The sequence below is a fragment of the Brachypodium distachyon genome, chromosome 3 (genome assembly GCF_000005505.3).
Source record: "Brachypodium distachyon strain Bd21 chromosome 3, Brachypodium_distachyon_v3.0, whole genome shotgun sequence".
Lineage (NCBI taxonomy): Eukaryota > Viridiplantae > Streptophyta > Magnoliopsida > Poales > Poaceae > Brachypodium > Brachypodium distachyon.
Genome location: NC_016133.3, coordinates 44,791,669 through 44,819,644, shown reverse-complemented (window position 1 = coordinate 44,819,644; position 27,976 = coordinate 44,791,669). Strand labels below are relative to the sequence as shown.

Below are 27,976 nucleotides of genomic sequence, written 5' to 3'. Positions count from 1 at the left end.
TTGGTTTATAAGCCAAAAACCTATTTAGATGATTTCGACTTTGATTTTTTGCTGATATCATCATCTAACAATATCAAGTCACAAGCTAAAAACAAAAGACTCGAGTAAAGCAGTAAAGCATAACTAAATGGGGCCTCAAGCCCTGTTGAGTCATCGATTAATTGCACACACTTGAAAAAACAGAGGAGAGGCGAAGAGATGATGCTTTGCTCATTCACCGCGTTTTTTTGGGTGAAGTTTTTGTCACCCAGACATTCGGCCGAGCATACTGCTTCTTCCATCAGTTTTGGCGACTCGTAGGCGATGAAGGGCGGGCGATTTTGTTGTCCAATGACAACGAAGGGGGATGAGTTGTTTCTTGATGCAGCTTAACAATGGATATTGACATATTGTGTACTGCATAAGGAGGAAGCGACACACTTGATAGCAGTAATGTTGTTGTGGTAGTGGCTGGACACTCGGAATGAAGTTTTTACCGGCGAACGGATGATAAGAGCAACCAAATTTTGCTTCAATATGAAGCGATGCCTAAGCGATTTCCAACAATTAACTGGCGCCCAAGAGATCAACATGCCCAACACTAGCAAAAGTTAAAGGTGGGGTGGCTTAAACTCGACATCGATGGTATTAGTATGGGGGAGAATGTTATTCGCCGGCTAACGGTTCATGATCTGTGATGAGCCAGGTGATGCCGTAGAACGAGCGAGATATATACCTTTTGTCCATGACCCGTTTCATTCTAAAGCTTTTGCTTGCCTTCAGTGTTTTCGAGTTGCACAAGACGGGGAATTACATGCATTGAGGTTGCCTAGCTTTGTGTGGAGATTAAAGCTTTTGCTCCTTTGAACATTAGTTCTGTTAGTTTTGTCTCTGTTTATGAGAGTCTAATAATGTCGCAGATGTTCTAGTGGTGCATGGTGCAATGCTAGGTCACGCCTCCCCAACCACTTGGCCGGATTGTTCTTAGCTTTGTACGGTTTCTGGTTGCTAGCGATCCTGTTGTGTTAACGGAAGCTTCTCTGCGCGTAAAAAGTAACCTTGCACTGGCGTTTTAAGTCCAACTCGTCGCGCGTCCATCTAAGGTAACCCACGGTACCACCCGACATAAAACTTTGCAATTAACCCTCTATCTCTTACTTTGGATAAATAGGAACCACTTACTAACTATTTTTCTCAGCATGCAAACATAACACATCAATAAACCCCTCGTGAATATTGCCATGCAGACTATGCCACCTCATCAAATAATGCATGACATTTGTTTCAAGTCAGCATTCATTTACATTTTTTGTGAATGCAAACCATGACACCTTCTCTATTTAGTCATGTCTGTTTTTGTTCTCTCTTTTTCTACATCATTTTGTCACATATTTTTTATATTTTATTTCTTTTAAATTTAAAACAAGAACACTTTTACATTTCTCCTCATTAATTTTAAGCACCTATTAATGTATTTATTTTGGTTACATGGTAACGCGCGGGGTATCGTCTAGTAAATAACATAAAAGCGGGATTACCGAAAGTGATGCATCATTCAGCACAAAGTTACAAACGGGATGGTGTCATTCAGCACAAAGTCAGAATACACCGGATAAAAACGCACGACTCAGATCGAAGATCAAAGCTCGGTGGTAGGAGATTATGTGGCGGTTTTATTAATTGGATGTTCCACCGTTGATCCGAACCATGCATTTTTACTCTGGAATAATCTGCAAATTTCATACGTCAGGAAAGGAAAAAAGAGAGAAAATGACAGAAACGGGATGGTGGCGCTTCGATCGGACGGCCGAAGTTGTCTGCAATTTCTTCTCCAGAGTCCTGGTGTCCGTCAGAACTGGAAGACCCCGAAGAGAAACGTCTACCTCCCGCTGTTCCCATCAATCCGGAGAACCGGATCTACTCGTACTCCGGCTACCCGCCGCAGATATACCGCGGGCATATACTAATCTTGCACACTTCCCCCTCTCCGGGACGGATCGCCCCTCCTCCCACCATCTCCTCGTGCGCCCCAATGGCGACGGCCCTGGTGACCCGCGTGGAGTCGTGGGTGCGGAACCAGGCGGCGCGGCTGCCCCCTTGGGCGCCGCCGCTGCCCGTGCCGCGGTGGCCCTGGCCCCCGCCGCGGGCGCCCGCGTGGCCCGGGGACCGACGGCGCCAGCGGGAGCGCATGTTCCGCGAGGAGTTCGAGCGCCGCCGCATCCAGCTCCGCGAGCTCTGCCGCGCCGTCCGCGTCGACACCCTCGCCGAGCTCCAGGAGCTGCTCTGCGCCATGGTCCTCGCCGAGTGCGTCTACAAGGTCCCCCTAACCTCTCACAACCCCTCCACTCGCCTTTTGTTTCTGCGATTCGATTCCGTTGGGTAGATTAGACAGATCCGAAATTCCGAAGCCAGGCATTTCTGGCTGCTGGATACGAACGATGCAAGTGGCTAGAAGGAATAGTTCTTTTTCAATAATGTTAGGAGTTCGAACGTTTTTCTCTAGACAGATCAGCGTTGGTAAATGTCTGCCTGTATCCACCAAATGTTACATCCCAACTCGGGAAAATCATGTGCTGTTGATGTGTCATTCGTCATCTCGCACTCTCCCTAGGAAAACACATCTTTGGGTTAGGCTGGTGTGTTCAAGTTTTTTTTATATAGTTCCATTCATTTTCTTACCACATTTCACTCGGTCCCTTTTTGTGCATGGCAGAGGCCTGTTTCTGAGATGATGAGATATATCAACAAGTTCAAATCTGATTTTGGCGGAAACATTGTTTCTCTTGAGCGTGTTCAACCGTCCTTGGACCATGTACCACACCGGTAAGCTGCAAGCTGCAATTCATAACTTTACCCAATATCTAACTATAGGCTTCCTTTTCTATAAACCTTTCTAACCAAGAATGAAAGTAATGTATCATACAACTTATGCTTGAATGAGTAAGTCTCTAGTAGGTCAAGTAATCATGTGCTGTCCTCGCTTTACATCAGCTCTTTTAATGACATCCACATTTCACACAGAATAAGCCTTCCCTGAAATGATGTGGTTGTGGTGTGTCCTAAAAATGCCATACTAAGGTTTCGCAGTGTAGAGATTCCAATTTTTTTTGCCATCCCTTCTTGCTTTGAATATGGAGTGGCAACTAGCCACGTGAGATGGGATAGTTAGTTCCAACTTTACCATACTTGCATGGTGCAGGCCCCATTTGTGCTAAGCGCCAGATTTCTGGAATTCTTTCTTGTTCAACGTTCAGTTTTGGTACCGATCTTAACAAATACAATTACTCCGAATGGATAGAAAAGATTTGCAATGCACCCTACCCACTTTGATGACCATGACCTAAGATGAAATTCATTCCATGGGAGGAGAACCCATGTGAGGTACAATTTTCACTAATTGTAAATCAGCAGATTGCACAGACTCAGGTACATTGCATAGAACTCCTGATATTGCTTAAACCAGAAACAAACTCTTTCAAGTGTTTTGTGTGTGTGGACGGAACCTTCAAGATAGATTTGACTCTTCAATGAAAGCCTTAATTGCAGGATTCACTTAGTGACGGGCTATGTTACACGGTATGGGGATACGGATATGGTGATACGGTAAAACGGCCTTTTCTAAATGCACTTACGGGAATACAGCAAGTAAAACAAATAAACATCGAGTATACAATGTTATACAGGGAGAGAAAATTGAGGTCGATTAATTTACCCAGACCCAGCAGCAGATGATTATGTGTTCAACCTAGATGCCATGCCCTAACAAAAGATGGATTGGAGTTTACTTCCGTACGCGTACAGGATGGAGATGGCCGCCTGGCCGGATGGGCACTGCCGCATGACTTGATCGATTGAAGGTTGGAAGGCGAGATGGAGCGAGTCAGCGAGACGCGGCCGCCGGCGTGGAGAGCCGCCGCTGGCGGAGATAGCCGCCGCCGATAGCTTCACGTTCTGTAACTGTGAGGTGTCGTGCGTCCTTTCCCTATCGCACAGCAGTTTTTCCTTTGTTTTTTTAATTCAAAAAATGGGAAAATCATGGGCGAGCGTATCCCTGCCGTTTTCTGCCGTATCCACGTTTTGGGCCGTATCCTGCATGGATGCGGCGGGTATGGGCTGTATCCGTGCAACGTAGGTGACGGGGCACATCCAGTTGGATATGATTGTTGTAGTGGCTGTGGTCCTATCGCATAGGGTCCGGAGGGTAAATGAACCTATATCAGTCAATTCACTTGTTTGGACAGTGTGTGTGATTTTTGAAAGTTACACGCTGCACAAAGCAGATCCTGCTACAACTCTTCAGATATTTGATTTCCTTGTTTGTTGTGCTTGTGTCCAGTACTTGATAAAAGAAGCATTTCAACACCTAGAAACTATAGAAATGACGTTGGAACATTAGGTCACGATTAAGGTGCCTTTCATGCCAAGGACAATGCAAAATTGGTTTGTGTGCTCATTTTGGTTGTCCTCCTTAGTTTGACACGGTGATTTAATTGCTCTGCCTTGCTTCGTATGCTTGCTCCCTGTTTTTTGGCACTGTAATCTCTAACTTCCTGTTTGGCACTGTAATCTCTAACTTCCTGCTTTGAGCAGAAAACCGCTGTTACTCTCTGGTTTCAGTTAAGTGGAGCCAGGGGCTATGCATCTATCTAAAAATATTTAATTGCTCCATACCGTGATCTCATTCAGAGTTCTACAATCAAGCTTTGCTTTAAATCTGGACACCATGTCAGCATTCTTTGGAATTTTTTAATGTTTTCTGTAGTTTAAATAATGAGAACCTTCTCGAGTTCTCATGATATCGCTGCTTCTTTTTATCTATCTGTTGGTGTAATCATGTAGATATCTGTTAGCGGAGGCTGGTGACACTCTATTTGCTACATTTATTGGCACAAACCAATACAAGTAAGGTTTTTGGTAACTTCATGTGAGATGTTTACTATGTTTACTACTGCATCAAGTTCTCTCATGTTTTTCTCTCTAGAGATGTTATTGCTGATGTGAATATACTCCAAGGAACCATATTTCATGAAGATACTACTCAGGCTTTAGCTGATGCCATTGGCGCTGAGCAGAATGGTGACCCAACTGGTGAAGAAAACCTTGGGGTACCTCATCGAGAAAAACCAAAACAGTTGCGAAAATCAAAACCTGCTGCACACCGAGTATGCATTAGCTACACTTATTGTTCAGAAAGCATTTCTTAGCGTTTCTAGGAATTGATTCAACATTTTTAGGATTTCCTAACATGATAAATCATGTAGGGTTTTCTAGCTCGTGCTAAGGGAATTCCAGCACTGGAGCTATACAAACTTGCACAGAAAAAGAACAGGAAACTCGTTCTTTGTGGACACTCTCTAGGTGGAGCGGTAGGTACACATGCATAACATGTAACATCTAACTGTTGTTATGTGCTCATGCATCTCAAATTGTATTACAGGTAGCTGCTTTGGCTACTCTTGCAATATTAAGAGAAATATCATCATCATCTCCAACGAAAGAGGCTAACAGGCTTCAGGTGAAGTGTATCACATTTTCTCAACCACCTGTTGGGAATCCTGCATTGAGAGAGTAAGTTTGATTAGAATAGCTATAATATGATACTGGAGTGGGTGCAGTAATGTTAGAAATACATGTTAATAATGGGAACCACTTCTTAATTGCTATTCTTTTACATGCATTAGCTATGTTCATCAAAGAGGATGGCAGGACTACTTCAAATCCTACTGTATTCCTGAGGATGTGGTGCCCCGTATTCTATCACCTGCGTACTTCCATCACTACAATGCACAAACAGCCGAAGCACCTTTTGTAAATACAACTGATGTAAAATCTGAAGAAAATAATGGGACAAGTACAGAAAAGACCAATGAGAACAACAGGGAGCAACTTGTTCTTGGTGTTGGCCCTGTTCAAAAGTCACTCTGGAGGCTTTCAAAGCTTGTTCCCTTGGAAGGAGTGCGTAAGAGTTTAAGTGTACTTCAAAAACAAGCAAATATTTTTGGAAAGGCATCCACACAGTTGGATAGTTATTTGCAGTCAAAGGTTGATGAATCAGAAGAAGAGCCACAGTCTCTTGAGATTCAAGAAGGTTCAGAAGGAATTGCTCTTACCCCTTTATCTGATAATCATGGAGGGTGCACTGAAGGAAACAGTGGCACTGAAAAAATTAATGCACCTGGAGTTGGAGGTTCCAAGCGATGGAGTAGGGTTCCTTCTTTGCCTTCATATGTACCGTTTGGTGAGGTCAGTGCTACGTCCTTCTGATTTATTTACTCCAGTAGCTGGGCATTAGTTGTAGCTCCCATTGGCACCATATCAAAGCTTTGTTTGCTTCTTTGTCATCAAAGCTTCAGCATATGCTGATATGACTTCAGCAATAATCTTACTGTTCCATGTTAATGCCAGCTGCCGTTTATTGAGGGGTCCAGTTTTATGTTTCATTGCATCTCGTCATAATCATGCAATGGAAATATTGAGTTCTCTTCATATTTTGTCCATAATAATACTTAAATTGGGGTCTGCAATGTTTGACAACGATTTATTCATATCAAGTTACCATGTTAGAGCTTCCACTTCTGTTAATGTCAATTTTTTGCAGCTTTACCTGTTGGGAGATTCATCAGTCAATACACTTTCAGATTCAGAATACTCCAAGATGACGTCGGTATGAGCTTTTATGTCTGTGCCCGCCCCCTTCAGCAAAACATTTATGGAACATGCTGTTTGTCTTGTGTTCTAACGTTTTGTCATATTGGATCTACTCATTCTCTTGCTCTGTTCTGGCAAAGGCATTTACAGGTGCAGTCTGTTATAGCGGAGTTAAGAGAGCGCCTTCAATCACATTCGATGAAGTCTTATAGAGCCCGCTTCCAAAAGTAAGATCTTCTCATTTTGTTCAACAAGAACAGATTATCAGCTAAAACATCCGTCACTCATTAGCCAACTTGAAGCCACACATGGTGCTCTTAAAGAAAAGATAATTAGTACTCTGTATGCCAAGACTACGGACTTAAACTCATAATTTACCTCTATACATTTGAACAGATGGAAGCATGCACCTGACCATCCTTATGCAATGCATCATATATTTAACAAAGGATAGGTTGACATTTATTAATGAATTCTGAGGATAACAGAACTAATGCTGTACACCATATGATATCAAGAACGAACCTGTTGTTAAATGTGCTGCTACTAGTCCATAACATCGAAATACTATATTTATGAGGGTCCTCCCCTACTGTCTCAGTAAAATGAATGCGTTGGAATACCATAGGGCACTAAGCGTCAAAAAATACGTTTAGCTTCGCAAATGCAGTACAAGACAATGTAGTCAGATTGAATTTCAAATTTCATGTCTGCATTTTCAATATTTGCTTTTTGGTCTGAATTTCTGGTGCAGGATGGCAGCATTTTCTTATATTTATTTTCAATCAGATCTATTGCTGTCAAAAGACCGCTCAATACTAAAGTTTATCATCTTTTTGCAGAATGTATGATATGTGCATGTGTGCAAATGCACCCCTTTTTACAGGCATTGAGCAATTACAACAATTTTCACATCTACAACAGCTACTTGGTCTGACAGCCACAGATTCTGTTGAACTTGGCCACATCGTGGAGCCTCCTGCTATTAGGACTGCCACATCTATTCTTCCTCTTGGATGGACTGGGCTTCCTGGTGGTAAAAGTGTCGAACCACTGAAAGTTGATATAATTGGACACAATCTGAGCATGTGCACCCTTTTCCAGGCTCAGATAAATGGAAGCTGGTATGCTTTGGTCTGTGCCAGAATTTACAAGCTTACTAGATTAGCAAAATTGACTTTATTTAATAGAGCATTCTAGACTTGTAGTTGGGTTTTTCCCTATATGCCTTTTCCCATTTTTTCTTTAGAACTGTGTTGATAAACCATTATTTAGCTCAACAAGAATATTAACATCATAATGCTCTAAATGCAAGGTTTTGGAAACTAGCAGCCATATAACTAATTAGACTACCTTATATGCTAATGGAGTAAAATGACTATGATTCGCATAAGGAAATAAAGATAAGAATTCAGCCAACATTAGAGGGGTAATCGCCAGGTTGACCCTTCTAGTTTGACAACTGGATCAGTTTAATTCCTGAAGTCTAAAGAAGGCCATGTAGGTCATTGAAGCTAACAAACTGATCAAGGAAATCCATGTGATGAAATGTCTCAAGACATGTTCTAGCACCCTAGTTTTGAAAACCGGACCGGGCCGGCGGTCCGACCGGAAAAAACCGGAACCGGACGGGCCACCGGACACTGCAAAAACTAGGGTTAGCACCCCTTGAGGGTTATGGATCCATGTGCTTGATTTGGATCTTTTTTTTATGTTTTCTTGAGCACCTTATTCTTGATCCTTGTCCAATACGGCAGTACATGGAATGTTCAAATTTTCTGGTAATATAGATGACAAATTAGAATGTTGCGAGATATCTTACAGAGGAAGTGTGCGGACATCGAATGGATATGTGACATGTCATCCCAGTGGAGTATTTGACTTGTTTTTCAGACCGAGATGACCTTCTTTAAACCTGAATAGCAAAGATGATCTAATTGCCAAACCTGAGGACCAATTCAGTCATTAACCCAACATTAAAGACACCATTGTTGTTTTATGTACTTTGCTAATAAGTTCTATCATTATATGTAACATTGATCATCCATAGCTGCAAGTCATATAATATCATTTTTGTAAGTAATCTTGTTGAAGTTTAGCAAGTTCAACATATTTTATGTCTGCTTGCTGTACTTGGTCAATTGGTTACCCCATGAAATAAGCTTTGCTCTTTTCTGTTGTACTTTAGCCTTGCAAGTTCTCAGTCTTATATATTCATGTATTCCCTTGTTTAATTGAAAGTATCCATATACAGGTATTCGACGGTCATTGAAACCCTACCATCGGCTACTTCTTACTCATCAGATCAGGAGGTGCAACCTACACTGCAAAAAATGCGGATTATAGTTGGCCTTCCTCAAAAGCCGCCTCCAAATTACACCAGTGAGGATTTCATGGTTCCTGTGGTCACCGGTGTTAATTTAAATTCAGATAATGGGTTTGAGTCATTCTTTGAAGATAAAGGTTGTTGCAAGGGTTTGAATGAATTTCTCATATATGGCACGAGTGATTTTGTAACAATATGTAAAGAGGTCTATGTTAGGACTCGGAGAGTGCGATTTCTTGGACTAGAGGTACCCTCCATATCTTTAGGTATGTTGTTATTTTCTTATGTTCCACATAAATATTGAACCGGGGACACATTTCTGCATGTAGGGGGCAGGTAAAACTTCCCTAATAAAAGCTATGTTAGGACAAGTTAAAGAAAGAAACAATGCAGTTCTCGAGTGCATACATGTAGATATGCATAGCAAGGGAGTATCAAATGGATTGTGCTACTTAGATTCTGCAACAGTGAACTTGCAGGTAATGCAGTTACTTTTTCATTGTCAACTTAAAATTTCAGGTTACAATTATGCAATACTGAGAAAGGCATATCTTTGATAATAAGTACCTCTCTTTTTGTTTAATTGGTACTCTTAATTTTGAAAGGTCTCCAAAATTTGGCTGCAGCTTCTGTTGTTTTTGACATAATACGTAGTTGAACTTTTGAAACTTTGACTAACATCTTAAAAATAAATAGATAGATTAGATAATTGAAAATCATATGCTTAAATTTGTTGGGTTAAATAAGCATATTGCAATGGAAATTAGTGGTCATAGTTGTGATTTGAGACCGTGCTGGTGTTCAAAATGTCAGCTTTAGAGAACTGGTGGGAGAAACACCATCCCTATTGTATTGAATTTGCCTTTTCCCACTCGTATCCTGTTGGTATGTGATACTGTAGTTGGTCCACCTACTGTTTATGTTAGAACCTTTTCCATTAAGACGTAACTTAACCCCCTATTAACATTTTTTGGGTGTCTATGAACACTTGTTATATGTTAGTAACATATTCCTCCATTCCACAATACAACGTGTATAGATTTTTCTCATTTGTTCCATAATACACCTCATTTTTCTCTTGGTACCGGCACTCGGCCAATAACTACTCACATCCATTTATTATTAACCCAATATGAGTGGTCAGGCACTAGAAACGAGAGCTGTCTTGGTCCAAGTGCGCAAATCTATATGAGGTGTATTTTGGAATGGAGGGAGTATTAAGATAAGAAAATAGATTTTGTACATGTGCATGTACACACATTGTTATAGGTTAGTAAAATATTAAGATAAGAAAATAGATTTTGTAAATGCAAATGTACACACATGTGCTATCCGGGCCTGCCCATGTGTTTACAAGTGCTTTGAGATGCACTCTTGTGTTTGGTTCCTATTGATTTGTTAAAACAAATAGCCTGCAATATCTCTCAGTATGTACCTCCTATATTTGTCACACTAAACTGTACCGGCGTCCCCTCCCCTGGTATCTCTCACCCCTCCTTTTAAGTTTTGGAGTGTCCATGCGTTAGCCGGACCAGTAGATGAGGTGGCGGATCTAACATGGGAGAAGAGCCACAAGTGTCCTCTGTTCCAGCCCCCGCAACCATCATTGCCGGATGGCTCAACCTCAATCCAGCAACGAGAAGCTGCCATCACTTCCTGCTTCCTCCACCACGATCTCCACTCCCAACCTCACCGGCACCCTCCTCTGCCTCGCCCACTTGCATGTGGTGGTGCAGCCGAGGAAGGCGAACAGCTTCGTGAGCATGAAGCTGATGGCTGAGCAGCTCCACCCACCCGTGACGACCGCGTGGTGGCCCTGGTCAGGAGATGCTCATGTGCTCATCCACCCTGTTACTGAGATAATATGGCTCTCCTGGCCTTTGATTCTCTCATGAGCCAGCCAAGCCATCAAATCCTCTCCCCGTCGTCAAGTCCAGCACCATCTTGCTCAGAGCCCCAGACGTGCAGACCCGGTTGTCGTGCATGCCTCACCCACCATGGCCCTCGTGCCGCCCCCACTGGTGCATGTCGTTCCTGTCAAGCAGTTAGTGAGCTCAGCGGCCATTCTCATGAGTGATTAGTTTGCGTGATTGATGTGTTGAGCAATATGAAGAACAGAGCATGAAGATTCCCCACAAGGTCCTCCACCCGTCCTGCAATGTTGTTCCGACCAGCACACCGCACAGTGTTTTGTGTCGGCCTTTGCTCTTTGCTCTGTGCGGCTCGACCTTGACGAGAATGCTGGCAGAGATACCTTGCCAACCCGGAATCCCTGCAGTGTGGACGATTTTGTGGGGAGCAAAGTGTGCACTTTCGTTTGCATTCTGGACAAATTGTCTGGAGATTTTGTGTGCATCTCCCCCCCCCCCTCTCTCTCTCTCTCTGCTGAACAGGAGCTCTCCTTGCAGCACTGAGCTAGTCACCTTCCTTGTCTTCATCAGAGAGAGAGAAGGATAAGTACCCCCAAATTGCGAAGGACTCCATGGATTGATGGATTAGGTGCCTTGGATCAGGAACAGAACAACATACGCTTTGGTGAGGAACTGTAGATCCACACAAGGTACATGACGTGGGCACGCATCCAGGACATGTATGTGGTGGCGAAGAGCCCCTCGATGGGTTTCCAGGTCAGGTCTGCCGCCACGGAGAGCACGGCAGGGCCTGCACCGGTGAGTTCCCCCGTCGTGCCCAGATGATCTGGCACGCGTTCTTGTCCGTGCCTCCCCCCTCCCCCTCCCCCCGCAGTTGAGCTGATGTGATCGTCCACGAGGTCTCTCCATTTATTCATTTTCCTCCCGCTCCATTGAGCTGTACTGTTGCTGACAGGGGTAGGGAGGTTGAGAATAGCTCACATGTTCACTCCCTGAATCTCAAAGCATGTTCAGGGTAAGATACTCATGTGCTGATGTGCATGTACAAATGCATTTCCCTTGCGATAAACTTGCATGGTATAACCCAATGACTACTTTACAAAAGAAATAAACACCTTCAACCGAGCTCTTCCAAACTGAGACATGAACATACTTGTCTACCCAACTGACCGGTTCAAGAAACCCTAAAATCTCAACAAAATTATAGAAACTGGCCAGTCGAGGTTTTGGAAAATGGGCTGTTTCATGGGCTTTTTTATCCCCTTACTGAATAAATGTATTTTACCTGTTAGATACTGAAAGAACCTAACTTTAAAGATTGAAAAACGGAAACTGGCTGTTTTCTAGTGGACCACCCGGGTAGCAGTTTGTTGGCCAAACTGGTTTCGTGAACCTTGCCCAGTAGTGAGTTCTGCCACAAATATTTGATCATTTTTGCTCAAGAACAGGTGCTGGTTTTAGTGGGAGATTTTTTTTATGCCCTTACAATGTTTGACAATACATTTCTCGTTACAAAATTTGATAACCCTATTTTCCTGCAACAGTCTACCAAACCTGTATATGCCCATTTGGCCATTTCATTAACACCTGAAAACCATGATCGCTCATTCAAAATGTTTGTGTACACTGTTTTCTTTTACTTTGCATTTTGCACTATTTATGTGTTGTCAAGAATCTAGCATTAACTTGTACCATGATATGTATCATTTATAACATGCTCGCACATGACTTTCCACTAGATGTGTTATGATTCACTACAGTATTTAAGAATACAATTGTGCAAACATATGGTTATAACTGTAAAGCAAAAGCCACTTGAATCAGAAACATTGTCTAGAACAATCAGAAACCTTGGATTAGTTCTGAAGCATACGACTGGTACGTATTATTGTTTCGAAGCATACGACTGGTACAATCAGAAACATTGTGTGGCGCAATGGAAAATTGTAATATTCTACTTTATGTTAAACAATTGTTCAATCCGGTACTTATTTCTGTCACTTGGCCAGCTTGTATTTTGTAATCAATCACTAAGTCAACTTTCAGTTACTCGTAATTAGTTCCTACCTCTTATCCGGTGTATTCTTTGTCATATATAGAGATGGGGAGTAGAGTAGAGATCACAGTAGTCTCATGTCTTCTGCATCTTTGATTACTGAACCCCAAAGAGTACCTCATTAATCATGAAATTTTTATTCTGACAGGAGTTACCTTTAGAAGTTCGGCGATTTAAAGAAGAATTGCAGTTAGGATTACATGATCTCAGCAGGAAGATTGACCTAATTGTTGTTGTGCATAACCTAGCACATCGAATCCCGCAGTATTACCAGTCCAATGCTTCTGAACCTCGGCCAGCTCTTTCACTTCTCCTGGATGAAGCCAAGATTCTTGGCTTCCCTTGGATTCTTGCAATAACCAACAAATTTGCTGTCAGCGCACATGAACAGAACGAATTAATCAGCTCAGCTATGGAAGCATATAAAGCTTCTCCTGATGACACCAAAGTTGTTAACTCTACCCCATTTTCAATGCCAAGTGCCACAAATAGTCTGCGGCCCATCAGTTCAACCAGTGGCAATTTGGAGAACAAGGACTCTTCAGGCAGAGCCACTTTTCATCCAGTAAACTTTGTGCTGTCACCATTTCAGAGGAAGGACATTGTTATGCATGTGGAGGGTGTTACTGCCCTTCGACAACATCTGCATCAAGTAATTGCCAATAATGAAGAACCAGCTCTTGAGGTACTTATCTTTTCTTTCATGTTTATGTTTAGGCAAAATGGGGGAAAGGAGAGCATAATTTTGTCTGTTAATATTAATTTTCAGATATTATCAGGCATGGTAGTTAGGAGTGTGCCACAGAAAATGCATTTAGTTAGGTGGAGTATTCATAATTTGCCTGACAGAAAATATGTTCTTTCCTTAAAATCCAATACGACATTGGTCTGATTGGCAGCATGAAATACTTCCACTATATCATAAGATTAAAATTGAATACAATGGTAGTTTTTGACATGGAAAATGATGATCCTGGGAGTGCACTGTGTATATTTCTTGCTGGCTGCAACTCTGTATACTGCATGCTTGAACAGGAGCTTGCTCGCGAAAGGTTGTCGCTGGAGCTTGCGAGAGAGAAGGCGGCATCTCTGCAAGCGAAGCAGAAGCCCCTGAAACGAGATGGATCTGTCACAGCTGCTGCTGTAGGTGCATCACTTGGTGCAGGCTTGGGGATTGTAATGGCTGTAATAATGGGGGCCGCATCAGCCCTCCGGAAGCCCTAATATGTTTATGTTTTCTTTTAACGTACTTTTGTTAGCATATAGTTCTAGTTCATGTACTTGTAATTGAAGAATTCCTAGTATAGAAGGCAGGTACTAATTTAAGCAAGTGAAAAGAAAGGTAGAGGAGTTAGCTAGGGCCCATTTGACTGTGTATAGAATAGGTTAGGGCTGTGCTGATAGTGGTTAGGTTTATGTTGTCTCAGTATCACGCTGAGATATTTCCCACTTCATTTTTCATGCATATGTTCCAAATTTATTAGTCTATCTATACCTATATATAAAAAATTAAAAAATACGTAAGGTTTCCTTCACCTTTTGTTTTCGTCGTTCGTCAAACGCTCACTGCCTTGGGTTGGAGGTAAGCGGCTGCCGGTTCGTGTGGGTGGTCAAGATCGCCGTGGTGGTCCGCAAGGACACGTCGGGCTCAACGACGTGACCAATGAGTGGGTGGACGTGGACCAGGAGGCGGTCCTGCAGCATCCGGCCGTGGGGCTCTGTACGTGAGCCACAGCGGGTACGGCGAGCCGATGCTGGCATGGGCGCAAGCATGGCCGACGCTGGGTTTGACCCTAATGCTATGAGTGAGCATCCCCTGGCTCAAGCATCTAAACCAACTACTGATTGTTGGAGCGTTGGAGCGACAGTGTTGAAGGCTAGGTTATTTCTTTGCTTCCAAACATGCCAAGCTGCAGTTTTAAACACCTTCACGAAAAGAGGCCCTTTGAATCGAATTCTTGTCCTGATAATATTGTCGTGGACTTCAGATTACCCCTTCTTGACTGAAGGGGAAACCAAAGAAAATATGGTTTATCCCTTCTAGAGAGCAGTGACCTCAGATTATGTAACAAGTTAATACATTATACCTGTTGCAATTTCTTTTTGTCATCATACTCCTATCGCTTGTGTAGTTGTGTTTAGCTGAGCTTTGATTAACAAAACCCAAGCAAAGACCTAGAGCTTGGGGGTACATTCGCATTTCAAACCCACTGCTCTATCATACTGCAGCTTGGCAGGCCAAGTAGTAGTAGGTTTTACTGTAGTTGCATCATGTATATTTGAAACTGCCAACTCATGTATTCACTAAAATTACTAACCGCAACTGATAAACTGTTTACGCTTTATGCAAACATGCTGAGATGATATTGCGTACACAATACATCTCTTAGGGCATCTTCAACAATGGGTACTATACGGGTACCAAGAAAATGTTAACCAATGTGGAGGAGGGATGAGTATCATAAGTGGTGGCTACTTGTACAAGTAACCAGTACTACACGGGTACCAAGAAAATAGAGAATATGACATGTGGGTCCATCAAAGAAGAAAAAGATATAAGACAATAAAAAATGTATTAAAAAAGAAGAAAACTAAATTAGTACCAATCCCCATTGGAGATGCCCTTATTCCATCTATGCTCGAATATTGGACTCTGTTTCTTTCTTTTTTAAATATGGGATCAGCAGAAGGAGGAACGAGACGTGGCGGATGAAGGGTACTATGATCAGGGAGTAGATAATAGAGACTGCGGATGATCTAGAAGATCCAGGCAAGCTAGCTCGATCAAGATATAGTTGTATTTATCTTTATTTTTGTTTTTCTATAATGTTTCAATTGGTGGTGCTGGAGCTACTCCTTTCTTCACAATTTTTTTTGTACAAAGCACTTGTATATGCATGGAGACTCGAATAGATGTTTTCTTCCACCGCCAATTTGAAAGTGTCGTATCCCGGGGCTTAGACACCGGGGATGCGAGGCACCCCCTTTTTGGTTCGGCAGTGGGCGTTGGGGATCGCTCCGGCGATCGCCGGCGAGGCCAATGACGGGCGTACAATGCACAAGCCTGTTTACCCAGGTTCGGGCCACCCGGAGGTATAAAACCCTACGTGCTGCTTCTGAGTTTGTATTAACCAATGAACAGGTGTTTGCAGGTTGCCGAGGGAGTCCCCGGGTGCTCTCTTCCTTTTCTGTTAAGTGCTACTTGCTACTTTCGGCTAAAGATCCGAACTCTCACTCTACTGGAGTGCAATCTAGAAAGAACCGAACCCCCCAACCGTTGGCGCTGGTCCTCCTTTTATACTCAAGGGGATATCACAGGTGCCTCGGTGCATGGGGCACAAGTGTCGAGTAAATACCCTAAGCAGCTTGCTCTTACTGCGCTGGCATGCATGCATGGTACAAAGCACCGTAACTAAAGCGGTATGTGCCTTGGATTCACTGCGGGCCACTCACTGTGGGCTGACTTGATAGGGAACCACCCTTCTGTCGGAGCATTTAATGCTTGCTTGTGCCATACTCCACGCCTTGACCAGCACTGTGCAAAAGGAGCCTGCCGGGCGGCTACGTGGTGCCAATACTCTGCTTGCTCTGGGCGCTGGCCCTGTTATAAGCGCCTACGCCAGGAAACACCCTCCCCGGCAAGTGACCTTCTCGGAGGGCGCCCTGAAGGGAACCTTCGCGCTGCCATCCGGGGCAACCCCCACAGCCCGGCTAGTCCTGCCGGGCTGGTGGTTCCCGAGTAGCTTGCACCGGGCTGTCCGGGGTGCAGTCCTTGCGGGGAGGAAGCGAGCCGACCCACGCGTTGCGCAGTGGTGGTACCCCGGGTGCCACTGGTGCGATAGAAAGTCAGAATTAATATCTACCCAAAGTGTTGTTGCTTACAAAAAACTCCGAATTTGAAGATCGATCGAGAGTTGAGACGAACAATTGTTTGGGACAATAGTGATTTGATTTGTTAAGACAATCAAATTTAGAAATATTTCCATTTAATTGTGTTCGGTTTTAGAAAAATATAAACATGTGTTGTTTTATTGTCCTAGCAGCGCAACGGCTTTTTGCTAGTGCATTAAAAAAAACGTACACATTTGTTTCTTTATTGCGATCAACTTCGACCTCATCGTGGTGAGGCTATGTCTTCTTTGATCCGTCTGGCCAGATTTGGGATGGTCATTAAAACTCTCCTTTTCGCTTTCTTCTCCGGCATGATGGTCTGTTTATCAGATCACTGTCGTCTGCGTCTTCTGGCTCCAACGGCGACGTGGTTCAGAGGTCAAAAGGCGTGCCCCCGGCGAGTGCAGGAGAAAGACAACAATGTTTAGCTGCATGAATTTGTGTGTAATTTTCTTTTACTTCAAAAATGTTTATGTAACGGTTGGTTGATTTAATATATTGCCTTGTCTCGAAAAAAATTATAGGAGGTTACACATTTGATTTTTGTTTATTTGGATAATTGAATCTTTTACGGTATCGGGTTTTTAGTTTTTTTAAGGAACACACACAATCCTACTAACTCGAAGACACGGCCAAATCGTCGGTCGCCAGACGGGATACATCAGATGGAAAGTTTTCAAGCCACACGAAATGTTCGACCTGATCGTTTAGCGATCACATCATGCAGCACATGCGCTGGCTGCCCTCGGGCAAAAAGCAACATAAAAATCGACGAAAGCCGTACGCAGGATGAATTTTGCCTTCCTGAACATGGCACCAAGAGGAGCAGCATCATGGTCATTTGAAGTGAGAACACACCCATGAACCTGACAGTCCGTCTCCACAATTACACGGCCCGTACCCAGGTGCTCCGCATACGGACTGTCGCGAGTAACAACTTCCGCTTCAGTTTGCAAAGCACATGCAGCCTGAGGAACACGTCCGGCCACGACAAAAATAAAGGAAAAGGGGCAATTCTGCTTTAGGCTCTTAATTAATTCATTTCCATGAATTAACATCACCATGACGGGTAAACAATAAACCGAGACCTATGTGACCGACTGGCACGATTTATCGCCAACACACCCCACTATCCACACACACAAACACACACCGGTCCTGTCCACTTCTGTTAATTAGACCTTCCGCGGCTGCTTGTTAATTTCTCTGTGCATCTCTCTCTCAGCCCACCTCCGGATGGCAATGGGTACCCGATACCCGCATACTCGACGGATATATATCCGTTTAAGATACGGTAAGAAAAAATACCCGTGGGTATATAAATGGTAAAATTTTATACCCGATGGGTATGACGTGTACGTGTATGGTATTGGAGTATTCGAACCCGTCTACCCGCACCCCAGTTGTCAGCCTAGTACATAAGTCCATTACATCTTGCCTAAGCCCAGCCCAATACCTTTAGTATCCCAACCACAAGACCTAACCCTAATTTCCAATTCCCCTCGTCTGCCACCAGCCCACCACACGCCCCAGCCTCTCCTCCAGTCACGACCTCGCGCCTCCGCCGCCCCGTCTCCTCCGCGGCTCCACTCCGCCCTTTGCCCCTCCGCCACAAGCCCATCACCCTCCTCCGACGCGACATCGCCCCGCCACCTTCCACTAGTCCGCCGCCCAACCTCCTCCACCAGTCCGCCGCACCTGGGGTGCAAGCAACACCGGCGAGATGGACATTGATTTCGAAGGCGGCAACACCGGTGACTGCTAGGGCGACCACGCGGTCGGTGGAGGCGACGCGGAGGTGGCGCGATGACGGCGGGATCTACCGGAGTTGGAGCGGCGTCGGCGGGATCTAGCGGAGGTGGCGCGGCGACGGCAGGGTCCAACGGAGTCGGCGGCGGTGGCGGGACCTGTCGTGGTGGTGTCACGGCAGATGCCATAGGATGGCTTAACTTGGGACCGATGGACGAAAGAGGATCCGGAAGAGGGAGGACGTGAAGGAAAACACGCACAAAACACTCAAGCACACACATATTTACCCAGGTTCGGAGCCCTCTTTTTGAGGTAAGACTTCTACTCCTGTTTTGTTGTATTAGACGAGATAGGCAAGCTTTATAATGGCGCTCCTTGAGCTGTATTCTTGAGGAAGAAGAAGAAGAAGGGGAAACCCTAAATGCCTAAGTGTCCTCTCTGCTTTCTACAGAAGGGTAAGGTTCTATTTATGGGCCACACATGTCACACTGACATGTGGGACGAGTCTAACGTCATCTTTCTTGGGCCCCGCCGGGCACGCGGCTTGGTTCCCTCCAGGCAGTACCGTAGGAGACAAGACAATTTTACTTTTTCCTGCCAGCCTGTAACGGGTACAGCTATCCTCTGCCGGCTTCCGTCATAGATTCTCTTTCCGTGCTTCTCAAGCGTGGTCACCTAACACCGGTACGCAGGCGCGGACTGCTTTTCTAAGATGATGAGGGTGCTGCTTTACTTTGCACCGTGTGGTCAGGATAAGACCGTTGAGGGATCTCGGCTATGGCCGAGATCAAAGTGCTCGTCCTTATCCGGCAAACTCATAAGATAAGATAGCCATGCCGGCATACGCCCGGGATGCCGGCTTAGTGTTAGTTTAACTTTACGATGCCGGCATACGTAACTATACCGGCTTTGACTTCGTCGTCTCGGCTAGAGTTGTGTCGCCATGACATTACCCGGGGTCATCCCCCCCGACACTAGCCCCGAAGCTGTTGTGGTCCGGCAGAGAAAAATGTCGGGCCGCGACAGTTTTCCATAGATAGACCACCAACGCCTACTTGGGTTCAGCCGAGAAGGATGCCGAGACAAGCCCAGGTTCTCCTAGCCGAGATCAATTCATTCCGACATTCCGGGTTGGCACGCTCATCCAGCCCTTAGCCGGGATTCTTTCTTCTCCATGACCAACAGTTGAAAACTCACTTCTGCCGATATATACGCCACCTGTAACTTGGACTCCTCACTTCTAACGGGAGGATATGCTTGAGCTATTGCCATTGCGCTTTTTGAGGCAAACGTGCCTTCCCGTCGGACAGTAAAGCCGATAGAGCCATTAAGGGAGGAATTTCGGTTCCCACGCAGACACTTATCCTCCCGGATCTCGCAGGATTCTCGGCGGCATGCCGCGCAGTAACCGAGCGTGCGCTTTGATGGGAATAACTGTTCCAAATCGTGCACAATCTTCCCGTTAGCCACTAAGGTGGTGGGCACGGGAAACCCGCACCCCATTACTGCGTCGCGGGTATAAGAAGAGGAGGAGGGCGTGGGCAGAAAACCCTTCGCACTCCTCGCCCTCCTCGCTCCCTTCGTTCTCCTCTGCCTTCCTGCTCCTCGCGCACTCTGCCGCCACTGCTAGCTCCGAGCTCGCCTGCCACGGCAGTTTCTTGACTTCGAGCTCGTCGACACGGTTTCTCACACCCCTTTGGGTTTCCGCTGCACTCGCCTGCTAGCTCGAGCCTCGCGCACACATCTCCGCACAGAAACTCAAACCCTAGATCTAGTTCTCCTCCATGGCGTCTTCCTCCCACAACCCCGTCTTCGACCCTACTGCTCAGGCGGAGGAGAGGACCAGCTCCGAGCGCACCGCCTGGGAGGGCTCTGACGTGACTCCGGCGGACATCCAGTGGCTCCGCTGCTCCCGACGGATCCCGGAGGAGGTCGAGTGCCGGGTTCCCAGTGGAGAAATCGTGCCAACTCCAGAAGCTGGTGAGCGTGTTGTCTCCCTCTCGCATTTTGAACGCGGCTTCGCTCTTCCTGCCAGTGATTTCTTTTGGACTTTCTTAGATTTGTTTGGCCTCCAGCCACACCACCTTCCGGCGAATGCCATGCTCACTCTTTCAGCATCGTCACCTGTTGCGAAGGCTACCTCGGCCTTTGGCCCTCCATCGGCCTGTGGTCCTGGTACTTCATGTTCCGGCCACAGGTTCTCCCGGACAAGGACAATCCCGACGCCGCAAAGCCGATGACTCAATGCGGCGCCGCCAGAATCGTTCCTCGCCGCAACTCGGCTTTCCCCAGGATTCAGGGTCTTGAGTCATGTAAAAAATGGCTCAAGACCTTTTTCTATATCAAAAACACCTCAGAGGCTGACAAGATCAACCTGCTGGGATTCGAACTCGGCCTCCCAGAGGAAAAGAGAAACTGGTCTTACGACCCAAAGGACACCCTCCCGGAGGTCGCCGAGATCCATGCCGCCATCCTAGAGCTCAAGGACAAGGGGATGACGGCCGATGATCTGCTGGCCACTTTCGTATACGGGCGACTGTGCCCGCTCCAGCGCCGGATTCACAAGATGTGTTTCTACGGCAGCCAATTTGACCCAGAAAGGGTGTCGACCATCAAGCTTTCTCACGCTGAGGCTCGGTGCCGGGTCAAGGCGATCGCCAAGATGAACATGTCGAAGCGATGGACCCGGGGTATGCCGACATACGCCCGGGATCGTCGCGCTCCTCTGGTAAGTTTTAGTTCTTGCTATCTCCTGTTCATATCCGACATATAGTTATGCCGGCATTTGTCTGATGTACGCTTATCTCGACTCAAACCAACTTCTTTGTGCAGAGGTTCTCTCTTCAGCGAAGGGAAGACGGGGGTTCCCCAGACAAGCGCTTCGCGGCCCCGCGCAGGTCCGCTGACACCGAGGACCCGGATTCGGAGGATTTCATGCCGATCCCCCATGCTGGCCCTCGCCGTGCCGAATGTAAGGGTCTCTGACATTCTTTTGTAATCCTTTCAATATTTGTTAGCCAAGTACTCATACTTGCTTTATCCCGGAAGCAGCCGATTCGGGCGAGCCTGCCGCTGAGGCATCGGACGCAGCCGCCGCTGCCGCGCCGATCCGGGAGAAACGCGCGGTCGCGAAGAAATGCGCCGCCGACAAGGATCTTCCGCAGAACGTGAAGCGGAAGAAGACTGCAGAGCGTGGCCCTAAGCCCAAGCCCCTGATCGTTGGTTAAGGCCAAATTTTCCTCAACCGCTGATGTCGGTTTTCTTCTTTGTTGTCAAGCAACTAACTTTTTCTTCTGCAGGGAGGCTTTGACGGCCACGCAATCTCAGACCTGCATTGCGTCTAAGATCCCGGCGGCTCCCTCTGCCCGTGCCGAGGCTTCAAACCCGGCCATGGGCGAGACTGAGACCGCCGTGGATCCGACATCCCCCACCCGGGATGTCGGCCCAAGCGCCGATGCCACGGTCGTCGGCCAGACCAAGACTCCTGCGGCCGGGGTCTCGGCAACTGAGGCTGCTACCGAGGCTGCCCCTATCTCGGCCGCAGTCGAGACGCCGATGGAGCCGCCAGCCTCGGAGACGCCGCAACAGCTGGCGGCGGGTCCTCAAGAACCCCAAGGGCCGCAGCCGACTCTGACGCCGTCTCCGTCTCCGTTGCGGCAGGAGGACGCCCAACTTGCTGCTGCATGGGCCAAGAAGGCCAAAGGCCCCGCTGCAGCAGGGTCGGCAGCTCCGGGCTCCGCTGGCCCACGGCCTTCCGGCAGGCCGCAGGAGGTTCCCCTTCGGACGACCAGCGGACACAGCTGGGGGTCGTTGGGCCAGTCCGTCATGGACTAGAACAACGCCGATCACTACGAGGTGACCTCCAGCAGCTTGCAGTCGGCACGACAGAGCCCCTTGGTGGGACCACCACCGGCAGTGACCCCGGAGTCGATTCGACTCGGATGTACCAAGCCAGGGTGGCTTTGTTCGAGACCGGCCAAGCCACCGAGGTACGAATAATTCCTTAGAAAACTTTAACTTCTAAATTCAACATAGTATCCATATTCCTAGTCCCCGAGGTTTAGGGCGAGTAGAAGATAGTCAACTCGGCCTGAATCTTAGAATACCTCAAACACTTATTCCCTGAGATTCAGGCCGGGTTTAGAATAGCCGGCCTGAATCTTAAAATACTTCAAACACTTATTCCCCGAGATTCAGGCCTTAATTTCCTGCTGCAGTAAACTTAACTGTGAATCACTGTTTTGCAGCTCTGCACAAATAAGCGCACCGCCATCTTCAAGACTTTGCTAGCGAAGTACAAGAAGTTGGAGGCGGAGCACAAGGCGCTTAAAGCTGAGCGTGAAAGCTAGGGTAAGTTTATTTTACCAGAAAAGAATCTTTGTCCGAGTATCAATGTTCTGCAAGGACTAACACGTGCTCTTGTTAACAGCCGGGGACAACGCCCAAGTAGCGGAGCTACTGAAGCGCGTCGCTGAGGTCCAAGGTAACACGTCGTCCCTATCCCGGGTTCCATTCATATTAGATGTCAGCCTCTGTAATATATGTCTGTTAAACAGATGAGAAGACTCGGTTGGCCGAGCAGCATCCTGGATCGGACGAGAAGACAGCTTCCGTCATAGATTCCCTTTCGGTGCTTCTCAAGCATGGTCACCTGACACCGGTACACAGGCGCTGACTGCTTTTTTGAGATGATGAGGGCGCTGCTTTACTTTGCACCGCGTGGTCAGGATAAGACCGTTGAGGGATCTCGGCTATGGCCGAGATCAAAGTGCTCGTCCTTATCCTACAAACTCATAAGACAAGATAGCCATGCCGGCATACGCCCGGGATGCCGGCTTAGTGTTAGTTTAATTTTACCATGCCGGCATACGTAACTATGCCGGCTTTGCCTCGTCGTCTCGGCTAGAGTTGTGTCGCCATGACCGTACCCGGGGTCATCCCCTCGACAGGACCCCATGATTCTTTGATTTGATTTGTAATCTGTTTTGGATTTTTTTGACTAATTCAAAAGAGAATTGTTTGTGTCAAATTTGTTGATTTATGATTTGATTCAATTTTTTGGTAGTGCTTTGTTCTCAGATTTTTGGTGAAATTGAAAGGAAATTAGCTGCTTGTTTTATAAATCATCTTGTTCTCCCAATAATAGTGAATACATGAGGATTTTGATTCACTGGTGATTTTCGTACACATAAAAATACACATGTGAGTGTTTACGGGTGGAGATTCTTCCCTAGTTCCCAAGCAGGGACCGAATATTGTTGTTTAGCAAGTCGGGTAAAATACCCGCGGGTAACCCGTACCCATGACGGGTGGCGGGTATGGTAAAATTTCATATCCGACTACGGGTATGGGTAGCGGTTGAGGGTCGAGTCGTCGGGTATGGGTATGGTTGCGCTGTACCCGTACCCGAACCCGTCGGGTGCCATCCGGAAGCCCGCCCGCCCCCAGCTCTCCGCTCACGGGGTCAGTTTCCGGTGCTGCCCCTGCATGCCAGAGGAGGCCGAGACGGGGCCTCCACTGCTGCCGCCTCTGCCACCAAGGGGCGCCATCTCGTCCTCCTCCGCCGCCGCCAAGGGGCATGGGCTCGACCTCCGCTGGTCGTTTTGGTCTGCAGCAGGAGGAGTCCATGGCACAGATCTTGTGTGAGACCGGCGGTAGAGGCCAGCCTGTAGTAGAGGTCCATGGCTCGCGAGTAGTACTCTTATGGCTCACGAGTGCTCCTTTGGATTGCAGTACTTCAAGCCTATTCTTCTTTTTTTATCTTTCATCCATCGACTGATTTTCTTATGGTTAAGGATTGATTAGGTAATTTGGTACTCCGTACTTAACCGATGAGGTACTGTGTTTTGTTGATCTTGGATTTTTGGTTTCTTTTGGAATCTTGTATTGTGATCTTGCAACATTGTACGGTGAGTACCTTCATGTACAATGCGATTTTTGAATATTTGTGGTTTCTTCTTTGGTGATTGTGCTGTGATTTTTGAGTACCATCATGTACCATGGGAACAGACTAGGTACTGTGATTGTTGTGTGATGTTTTTGAAATTGATGACGTACTTGCTAATTGTCAATTGTAACATCATGTGTATATTAACAAGGTACTACAAATTGATGAGGTACATCGAGAAGTTGCTTAATACTTTTGATTGTAATCATACTGTAGATGAGTATTGACAGGGTACTTAAATTGATGAGGTATGTATATTTGACGATATGTTTCCATGCACTGACATGTACCCTGATGTACTACTCATCGCATAAGATCATGTACACGAGGTATTTACAAACTAACGAGGCCCCATTTAGTTTAAAATGTAACAAATTAACTAAGAAAGAGAGAAAGGGGGGAAAGGCAAACATGTGGTTAGAAAGGGGTGTAGATAGTGGGGGGTGTACAGCCTCCGCGTTAACGAATTATCCCTGATTTATAGTGGTACCGCGTGGTAGATATTAATGAGAGGTACTCCCTCCGATTCTAAATTCTTGACTCAAATTTGTCCAAATATGAATGTAGCTATTCTTAAAAAACGTTTAGATACATGTAATATTTCGACAAAAATTTAGAATCGGAGTGAGTATTTGATAAGCGAGGGACCATTTTTGGAAGTGATCGAGTAAACAGTGCCCAGTACGTCACATCTGTATTATCTCAAGCTAGATTTGCCGGCACGGGCCGTGGGCGTGGTCACACAAGGAAGGAGTTTGTTTTTGGAAGTGAGCGCTTGGTTCTAGAGCTGGAAATTCCACCGCGGCAAACTTTTATTGCACACATGTAGTTAGTTTCTTTTAAGATTTTTGTGTGTCGTGATCTAAACTGTGCCAACTATCTACAACTATCTTTTTGGCTATTCGAGAAGAGATCACACGATTTTTTAAGTCTTTTTTTTAGACTGAGGAAAGATATTTTTAAAGATATTTTGGGAGTATATATCTTAGAATAGATCATACGATCGATCCCTATCTAATCCTTGATCATGTGGCCTACTGGGACTAACTTCCCATGGACTTCAACTTTATTTAAATCTTTGTATACATCCAGTATGGTAGCAGCAAGGGTAAACAGTAGACACACTAGAAGTTTATCTAACATCCAGCATATCTTTACTTCATACAAAGATCTGAATTGGTGGTTGTCAATACACTTAATTGAGGTTATTACCTATACAACTAGAAGAATATGTAATTGTACACATTCAATATGGTACATATACGGATCATAATTTTTTTTTACTACAGTTGATTAGATCGATTATAATTTGAGATAATTGTTATTCAAAAAAAAATTTAGAATATAAAGGCAAAAACACATTTAAACGTACATGCATCATGCGTGATCAAGGCTAGGGAGCAGATCACGAGGTAGGTGGTCGATAAACTAGTCCTGAATGAGATATTGGTGTAATCCGAGGAGATTGTGCCCAAGATGAACGGCAAGGGGCGTGATGTGAGTTCTCTCCCGATGGTGTTGGACGCTATCAGTAGCGACGCGGAGGTGCAGACGGAGGCAGTGACCCTTAAAGCAATGGGAGCGGAGCCAGTAGCCCTTCAAGCAAGGCGAGCGGAGCGAAGAAGGGCTCTCGCCATTACCCCGGATCGAGATTCAGCGAGATGGGGGCGCACATGAGTTAGATAAGATGGCGGCAGGGGATCAAGCTGTGACACAGGAAGGCAGCAGTGGAATGAGGGCGGAGAGGAGGAGACAACACGTTTATATACATAGCAATGCACATTAGGTTAGGTATTTGATGGTGAATGAGCTTTTTCTACCCGGTGAATGCTCCGAGGCCGAATGCACTAAAAGAACAACGAAAAATTATGCCGATTATGAGGCGAATGGGTCGGCCTATGGACAAGCCATATGGACAGACAACGAGCCAAATGTATGTGTGAATTGACTGCTAAAAAATCATCAAGTTTAAGCATGCTTGGGCCGAATTCGTTGAATCAAAGTCGAGACGATTGGATTTTTTTTGAGAACTCGAGCCGAACATAGATGATATGCACATGTGTTTTCACGCGATCAGATCGGTGGAAAAATCTAAAAAAAAACATATATATACAACGACGTAGGAAAATGTAAAACTATGAAGAATAAGAATAGCAAACCGTTAGCTGGTATACCAATGGAAGATCCATCGTTGCTCGTACATGGAGGCCTCCTCCACCTCCATCGTCATGAATCAAAAGCCATGAGAGTCGTGTATAAGGCCAGCCGGAATGACTTGCGAGTCGCCATGCAATGCTTCCTGGTGGCCTCTATGATGCAAAGGAAAGAAGGCGCCTGGATGATTCTTGGTGGCCTCCGAGATGAATGGAAGAACTATGTTACTCCTATAGTGTGAAACAACTATGCTTCTAAAGCAACGGTGCATTCTCCTTGTTTTATTATATTCGTATACTTTACTGTGAAACAACTAAGTTTACTACTTCTACTCTTATAGATTTTGCAGTTGGTCGTTGTTATGGTACGTTGGATAATCCAATCTTGTACGGTCTCTAGACTCTAGTTTCTAGTTTTTGGTCGTTCTCTTGTTGTTATTGTACCGGGAGAAAGGTTGAGCTGTTGGGCATGCTGAGCATCGGAGCGCATGAATCCATCCGCGGGGTTGCGTTGGCATCGAACATAGATCAGGAAGTATGGCTAACGGGCCGCGCCTAACCCAGCACTACCCACTACTTGTTGGGCTTAGCCCCCGGCCCCACTGTTATCAGGCCAGGCCATGCCGACCCACGAAGGTGGAAAGCAGGCCCAGCCAGGACACACAGCCAAAAAATTTGAAGACATGCTAAACGATCCGTGCTGAGGCCCAAGTACGGCTGAGCTAGGTCGCCGGCGGTCGCCGCCCGTTTAACCACATACCAGGCCAAGCCCGAACTGGGCAGGGCTAACGGGCTTTTTTCCGAAAGTCCCGGCCCGTTGGCCAGCTAAGGTAGCTTGTAGGTGAGCAGTGACGATAAACTGGCCTACCCGCGCCCGTGTATATAGGGGCTAGGCCGGCCGCAAAATGCGTCCTCCTGGCCCAAGCGCCACACGAAGCCTTGTTGGACCGGCCTGGCAAGGCTAAGCCCCGCGAGCCTACCGAAGCCTGTCTAGGCACATGGGTCAGATCAGTGAAAAAAGAAGAAAAAAAGTTGGGCTAGGCCAGATTAGAGAAAAGAACGATTGGGCTGAACCAAAACATGAAGAAGTGGTGGGTTAAAAGAGAGAAAATGATGAGTTGGACCAGAATTGAGAAGATTAATGGGCCGAATGTATTAATTGTAGAAAAATGGGTCGTGCCGGGTCGACCCGAGGGCCTGAGATTGAAGCCCAGGCGAGGCGGGGCCTCGGGCCGTCTTAGCCTGAGCAAACTCGGGCCAAGCCTGCCGGGCTTTCGGGCTTTGCCAAAAGGCCCAGCCCGTTGGCCATCTATAGTAGTGATTACTGATTACTAGTGTGACTAGTGAGCGGCCCAG

At 46.1% G+C, this 27,976-nt stretch overlaps 1 protein-coding gene across 1 annotated transcript; it reads left to right on the top strand.

Annotated features, from left to right (window-relative positions):
- The first annotated feature begins 1,855 nt into the window (after positions 1 to 1,855).
- On the top strand, positions 1,856 to 14,415 carry LOC100841452. The gene is made up of 14 exons (XM_003574931.4): positions 1,856 to 2,296; positions 2,693 to 2,802; positions 4,819 to 4,881; positions 4,961 to 5,141; positions 5,241 to 5,345; positions 5,417 to 5,547; positions 5,661 to 6,222; positions 6,578 to 6,643; positions 6,778 to 6,854; positions 7,470 to 7,751; positions 8,882 to 9,200; positions 9,283 to 9,432; positions 13,029 to 13,565; positions 13,916 to 14,415. Exons 1-14 carry the CDS (start codon positions 2,012 to 2,014, stop codon positions 14,102 to 14,104), a joined length of 3,057 nt encoding a protein of 1,018 aa, XP_003574979.1. The 5' UTR covers positions 1,856 to 2,011; the 3' UTR covers positions 14,105 to 14,415.
- Positions 14,416 to 27,976: the final 13,561 nt, after the last annotated feature.